Source organism: Rhipicephalus microplus, chromosome 3, assembly GCF_043290135.1.
Source record: "Rhipicephalus microplus isolate Deutch F79 chromosome 3, USDA_Rmic, whole genome shotgun sequence".
Taxonomy (NCBI): Eukaryota; Metazoa; Arthropoda; class Arachnida; order Ixodida; family Ixodidae; genus Rhipicephalus; species Rhipicephalus microplus.
This window is the reverse complement of record NC_134702.1, coordinates 87,136,856-87,143,979: the sequence shown is the minus strand read 5'-3', so window position 1 is coordinate 87,143,979 and position 7,124 is coordinate 87,136,856. Positions and strand designations below refer to the sequence as shown.

The 7,124-nt window shown below is 42.8% G+C and overlaps 1 protein-coding gene across 2 annotated transcripts; it reads right to left on the bottom strand.

The window, feature by feature from the left end:
- Positions 1-1,108: 1,108 nt before the first annotated feature.
- On the bottom strand, positions 1,109-3,892 carry LOC142803250 (uncharacterized). 2 transcript variants are annotated; one of them, XM_075888366.1, is made up of 4 exons: positions 3,475-3,892; positions 2,684-2,941; positions 1,968-2,090; positions 1,109-1,415 (listed from the first exon to the last, which is right to left on the bottom strand). In XM_075888366.1, exons 2-4 carry the CDS (start codon positions 2,778-2,780, stop codon positions 1,249-1,251), a joined length of 387 nt encoding a protein of 128 aa, XP_075744481.1. In that variant the 5' UTR covers positions 2,781-2,941; positions 3,475-3,892; the 3' UTR covers positions 1,109-1,248. The 2 variants fall into 2 exon arrangements, with proteins under 2 accessions (XP_075744481.1, XP_075744482.1); XM_075888367.1 differs by having other exon boundaries at positions 1,968-2,012.
- Positions 3,893-7,124: the final 3,232 nt, after the last annotated feature.

The following is a 7,124-nucleotide window of genomic DNA, read 5'->3' as shown; positions in this document are numbered from 1 at the left end:
AAGAAAACAAAGACCCATTATTTTTCCAGTTCGTGAATTCACCCCATGCTAACATTGAGGCAGCTGGTAAGAGTGCTTTTGGAGAGGGGAAACCACCACATTTCCACCAGTTTTGGCCTTCGGTAGCTACTTCACTTGGACAAAAATGATGAAAAACACTCCTCAAGAAAACTTCAAAGTTTGCACATCAACACAGTTCCCATACAGCTGTCTAGTAGTCTGCTTGAAAATATTGAGTTTACTGGTGGGCAAAGACTGTACACTATGTGAGGTGATGCTCCAGTGCACTGCATGTATGTCTTGCTGCTGGCCTCAACTGCGATGTTGCTCAGCACATATGTGTAAAATAACAACTAATACTATGCCACTGCAAAGTAATTATGTGTCATTTGCATGAAACAGGGACCACAATAATTAACATAACAACATTTGCCTTCACAAAGTTCAAAAAATGTAAATAAATTTCCACAGAGTTTTCACAGTTCATCTGAGGATAGTAATATTGATTGTAAACACATTCTTACTTCCACTAACAAACTATTTTAAGATGCCAGATTCAATATTAGAGTATACCAGCACTTTTGTAGGGCTAAACAATTGTACAGGCACCTAGAAAAACACAAGTGAATGCATGGTATAGCTACATATAAAAACAAGTACTTTTATTTCTAGTCTGAGTAGAGCTGCATAGATGATAAGTCACTTGGATTACATTATGAACAAACCTATTCGAGCAAACTATACATTTAAAAAGTTACACTTACACAGTAGATAAGTAGACTGTTGAAGGACGGACAGGCAGTGGGATAATACCCAAGCACTAAAATCTTCTGTTAAGATATACTAGGAGTAGTGATGATCTACTTCCTTCCAAATAAAATAATCCACATAGATTCACTTCCCAGAGCTTATACACTCATGGCATCATTGGTGCTGTACAAATGAGTGTACACTGAAGGATTACATCGACTAAGTACATGATTACTGCATCCATGGCTTTACTTCTTGTACTGCAAAGAATGCAGACACAGTTACTATTGGCGACCATGGATGCTTTGATTTCTGGCATGTAGATGTAGAGGCACGCAGGCACTTAACACACATGTTAAAAACTTCAGCTCAAAAATATTTGCCCACTAACACTACAGCAGCGTTTAAATTAGTGTCATAGTTTGGTATCTTCCATGCAAAATTTTAATAATTTTGAATGCAAGCAAATGAACTGCTGAATAATGCACTGCTAAGAAGTTAAGCAGCAGCTGCTCCTGACATCACAATGTGCTCTTTCTGCTGTTGTAAACTTTGAGCAGGAGAACAGTCACTGGCAGTTCCTTTATACTTGTTGGTCTTCTGTGCTCTGTTCTTGATACACTGTACATGACCGTGGAGCACCAAACCTCTTGTTACTGCTGGAACTTAGAAAAATACAGATCATTGTTACAACCATGCTACATGCAAGAGTGTATAGTTGTCAATTATGTGCTCATATTTACAGATATTGTATTTTCAGAAGCCAATGACAAGCCTCAACACACACACACACACAAACAGTGAAGACTGAAAATATATTGATTATGATACAAGAGCAAAACTACAATTTTATAGATGAAGGCATGAAACTTCTGACAGGAATAAAAAGCCAATAGAGTTTCTTCTATTTTGACCTTACACTAGGTGCGAGAAGTAGACCACAAATAAGTTCACTAAGAAACACAAGTTAGACTGCATTACAACACAACAGCCAATGTTCATAACTTTAAGGCTGTCTAACATAGCCAGCTCACCGTACTGCGTATAGGAGCAAATGGGCAGTCTAGAAGACACAAAGAACTTGTGGATTATGAGTGTGCTTGTTGCTGACATCTATTATTCTAAATGAAGAAAACCTTTCAAAAATGCACTTCATCAGGGGAAATATTCATACGCAACAAACACCACGGGCTCCTACAGGTGCCACCAACACTCACCATTATTGTTGATACCAGTGTCTTGCCGGATGGATATGCTGCGTCCTGCACAGAACACCAAAGGAGCGCTCCATGACTTGGATTGCATGTGTGCTAGCTGCATCGCTCTGCTGCTGAAATAGGCTAGCCACAGACAGAGAAATGAGAAGCCATGGCTTTGAAACACACTGAACGTCACCTTTAGAGATCAACAATGCATACTTAGGTCAGGTACAATTTGTAGAAAAATATATATCACTATGCAATCATGGTGAACATGTTCGGCTGAAACATAAGCAACAGCACTGAGAGAGAAAACACTACATTAGGTAAAATATGCAGTTACTGGCCCTATGTCATTTGAAGCTTCTTCAATAGGTCTTTCTCCTTACAAGTTGTGAACAGCCAGGCAATTTTCACTCACTTGCTATTTCCTTCCAGAGCACTTGATCCACAGAGGGAGTCACAAGCACGAGAGCTCAATAAGGAATCAAAGTATTTGTGCTCGTTTCAAAGCACAAGCTTTTGAGCCTCAGATTATTGGAGTTCCATTCATAAGCTGCAGGCTTTCAGCTTTCAACATTCTCAATTATCTTGCAATTTAGATCTATAACTGTTGAATAAGAATTATGTGTAAGAATATTACAGGTATCCACTGAAAGCAACGATGCTTGGGTTTTCAATTTGTGCACAGTAAGTGGTGTTCACGTAATCGTAGGTATTAAAGAAAAACTAACCTTGCAGCCAGCCGTTAGGCAGTTTTGTGCCCTCGAAGCTCCCAAGCAGATTGCAGTCCTTCCAGATGAGGCTGCCATGCATGCTTCCACGCCACATCCACTGAATGATAACAGTCCTAGCAGTGACATAGGCTTGCACAGTTAGGGAGAACGTGTCCTTCCTATTTTTGTACAGGTGCTCCAAGTAATGATGAGGATTGATGTGCCAGAATGTGCAACCGATGCATCACAGGACCTTAACAAACCAATCTCTGCGATCTGTGAAGAGCCAAAAACGAGATATTTAAAAACAATCATTAAAAGCACTCACTTCTAATACTTACTTGAGGAAGCTATCACTTCGTTAATGTGACCGAAATCTGCTATAATCACTTTGAAATAAACTGAAGCCTCATGTAAAATTTACGTACCGCAATATATATGTCCTATTGAAGTATAGTACTAGCACAGTGGTAATCGTCTATAGAACAAATTTTCCAAAATAACATAAATTTTTTAAGTGCAACCTGGCTTCTGAAAAATCAATTCACATTAACTTTTCAACTACCAAACGTGGTCAATCGACAGGCCCAACCTCATAATCAAACAAGAGCTCACTTGTATCAAATCACAAAAAACTTTTTATGTATTTGCTCCATAATATATGTATGTATATAACAGTAGTAGTATATTTTTCATGCTTCAACTTACCATAGAGAACATTACATCTGATGGGCTTAAAAACTTGCACACGTTATAGAACTGCGTGAATTATAGTACTGGTGAAATTTAGTTCGGCAAGGTGAACTCACCGATGGCAGCATTTAGTAGCCGTCGGTGTCATGAGGAACCAAGTACGGCCAACAGGCAAAGGGCATCTGCAGACTGGAAGCTGCCAATGACAGCAATGAAGGGCTTACCAGGCGTGCACGACCATTGATAAAGTGTAAGAACTGGTCATGACCGGCTGTTGTCAAGGCTCTAGTGCCGTGAAAAACGATGGCCAGACGAACTCGGAAACCTGTAGATAGGCGATATTGGCCTACAACTTCCTCCAAAGCAAGGCACCGGTGAAATCTTTGCTTTTTCTGGGGGCCGAAGGGAAGCTTGACGTTCACGGGCTCTCGCTGCCACATAGAACTCTCAAGTTGTTACCGAAGAACAGTCTAGGCACGCTTCCAAAGTAACACGATCCACAACAGAATGTAGCATTTCGCAGTTTTGGTTGATCACATCACAAAAAGGATAAGTGATGACTTAACAAACAAAATCGCCAAGCTGCCCCACCACAACTTCGCAGGGCAAAACAGTTATCAACGCTGTCTTTCAATTTTCGGTCACACGAGCACAGCTTGTTCACAAGTCTTGGAACGTCAACACAGCACCACTGTTCACAACGAACATCGTTTCACTCCCGCACAGTACATTGCTCTCAAGTAAATAGAAGCGTACGGGCTAACTAGCGGCGAAGCAAGAACCGAGCGCGTAGTTCATACGTTTCCGTACGTACTTGGGGTCACTCAAGTAACGTGTAGAAACGCTGTCAATCCGAAATGTCGCACAGCAACCAACTGAGAGACTGGAAAGTCAAGCGAACGAACTGTTACCGGCACACAAACACACATTGCAGGCTTCTCGAGTGCTAGTTGCCGTCGATACATCGACGCCGATCCCCGCTTGATAACCACACCGACGCACAGGCTTCGCTGCGCTTCACCGTACACCATTGCACTGCCACAGCTTTCCGCACTGCCCACATGCACTGAAAGAGCTGCTGTAATCACAACACATCCGGTCAAACGCTGAAGTAACTCGTGCGAGAAGCATTTGCTGAAAGTCGCACCGACCGATATGCTGTTTACGACGCCATGTTGTTTTCGACAACTGCACCACACGTAAGAGAGCTCTAAAAAAGTACTTGCACTATTTTCACGGCGTGAAAAAAATTTCTCTTATGTGCGAGGGGGGTAATATGACGAACAGGACAGGCGTACCAGATGAAAGAAGTGTTTTGGCAACGTCACGGAGTGAGCTGATGTAGAGGGTATTGCTTCACAACCAATAACAAACTGTGCCTGTCGGCCAAGCCGTCGTCTGCTCGCGTTTGTCGTCTGCTTCGATCAGAGCATGCGACAGGGGATTCGCCTTCGCAACGCTATTATTCTCAGGTCAAGTGGTCACTACGTCGCACAAAATACATGTCAGTGGCTCGCTCTACCTTTGAATGATGTTCGTGCGCCAAGTTAAATGACTGGTAATTGACGCCGGGATGAATTCAGCCAACGTTTGCTCCAGAATCGTGAAGGTTTGCATATTTTCGGTGTCATACGAAGTTACTAGGGTCATTTCATTCCGATTGCTTGCCATATTATCACGGTCCATATCGGTGTCTGAACAGTGAAGGTGAAGATGCATGATTTGTTTGTAGTTCCATGCGTAATCACGTGCACCCCTAATACGCTTTGGTTTACAAAGTACGCTTTGTTCCACATCGTCCCAAAGTGTATCGACAGCTGTATTTCAGAGATCGCAACCATTGGACAGATAGAGCCAATGAAAGTGCACTAGAGCACAAACTTTAGGAACCACTCACTGGACACTTTCTCTGATTTCTATTTCCAATAGCTTGCAAAGAATGTGCTCCCATTAACCTCTTTGGTGGTAATTTCCACCAATGAGGCAAGGATCTCGAGTCGTACTTTTAATTGGATGAGATGGGGCGCAACACAACAACATAACAAATAAGGTTGATCCTATGTCATGTCGCGTTCGAATGCACCGACCATTCACGTATCACAATGGTTTTCATCCAACCACAAATCTTTACATGTGTAGTTTTATGCCATTGACGCCCAATAGAATTCTTCAATTACTGCGACTTCGAACTCATTGGACGGTGGTGGTTATCAACACCATCCACTGCGTACAAGGGAAACAACACGCGAAGCTCAAAGTGCCGAAAGAGATAAAAGCGCACCAGCAGTCATCAGGCAGCCCTTAATGGGCGTGAATTAACTCAAAACCAGCCAGGCCACCAAAGTATACCGCTGTGGCAGCAGGTTCTAAGTAGCCACATTGTTCCTAAGAGTGGTCCGGATCACTCTTGGGATTTTCTCTCAGCCATGCTGTTTTTACGCACAATTTCGCTTCGTGAATCCACTTACGAGCACTTTTTGGTGACGTAAGCAAATATAGCAACTGCATCCCCATCGCTGACATGTTCCCGGGCAGTCACAGCGCGCTTTATTTGCAGCGGTCGATGTGACAACTATGCCCTCTTACGACGTTTTTTCGTTTCGTGAATCGACTTACGCAACAAAATTTCTCTTGCGCAAAAATGTTTTCGTAAGTGAGCTTTGTGAATCCGGGCCCAGAAGAATTGGGACGAAATCCTCCCGTATATAACATTTGCCTACATACCGCTCTGCAGGAAATCACCGGCTTTGCTCCTTTTCATCTTGTTTACTGCCGCGACGCCCCCACAATGCTTGACACCATGCTGCATTCAACTCTGCCGGACATGATTACCCCGGATGCAGATGTATTCTTTCAGCGTGCAGAAGACGCCCAGCAGCTGGCGCGCTTTCGCATTTTATCGCGGCAAAATCAAGATGTTCGAAAGAACAATGCCCACCACAGAGCAGTGATATGCAAACCCGGCAAACCCGGCAAACCCGGTGACAGAGCAGTGATATGCAAACCCGGTTTCGACTCGTAAACGTCAACGTGGACGCTCAGAAAAATTGTCATGTCGGTACTTCGGACCCTACGAAGTTTTTCATCGCCTCGGGGAAGTTAACTACGAAGTTGTCCCAGCAGACACATCGCACCATTCTCGTAGACCACGCTCCTCGGATGTGGTTCACGTCTCCAGGATGAAGCCGTACTATTCGCGTCGACTGCAAGTCAAGAACTTTGTGATGTGGCACTTGCCTTCAAGACAACTGTACATTCCTTTCTCGCTTCTTTTTTTGTCATCTCGTACATTTTCGGAGCGGCGGCATTCATGCGATGCTTCTTCTTCCTTTTTTGCCACGCTGTGTTAGTGGTAGAAGAGGAGAGCGAAAAAGTGAATGGCTTAGTGAACAGTCATCCACTTCGAGTTCTTGGCTATCGTTTCCTCTCACAACAATAAATATATATATATATATATATATATATATTTATATATATATATATATATATATATATATATATATGTCTTATTTTGAAGTATAAACATCATGGTGCAAATCCTGTGTGCCACGACTACATAGCTTGCAATAAGTATGTATACGGCAAGGAAGTACAGGCAGTTGTTCAGAGTCACCTTTCATTTTAGAGTTGTGAAGTTCAAGGAGACAAAGTGTGACACGCTTGTGATCGTAGAGATGTCACGGGGATCCACTGGAAGTGCAAGTATGCTGCGGTTATAGTCTTTGCGATGACAGCTACAGCAGATTGAAGAACTACTATGACCTCT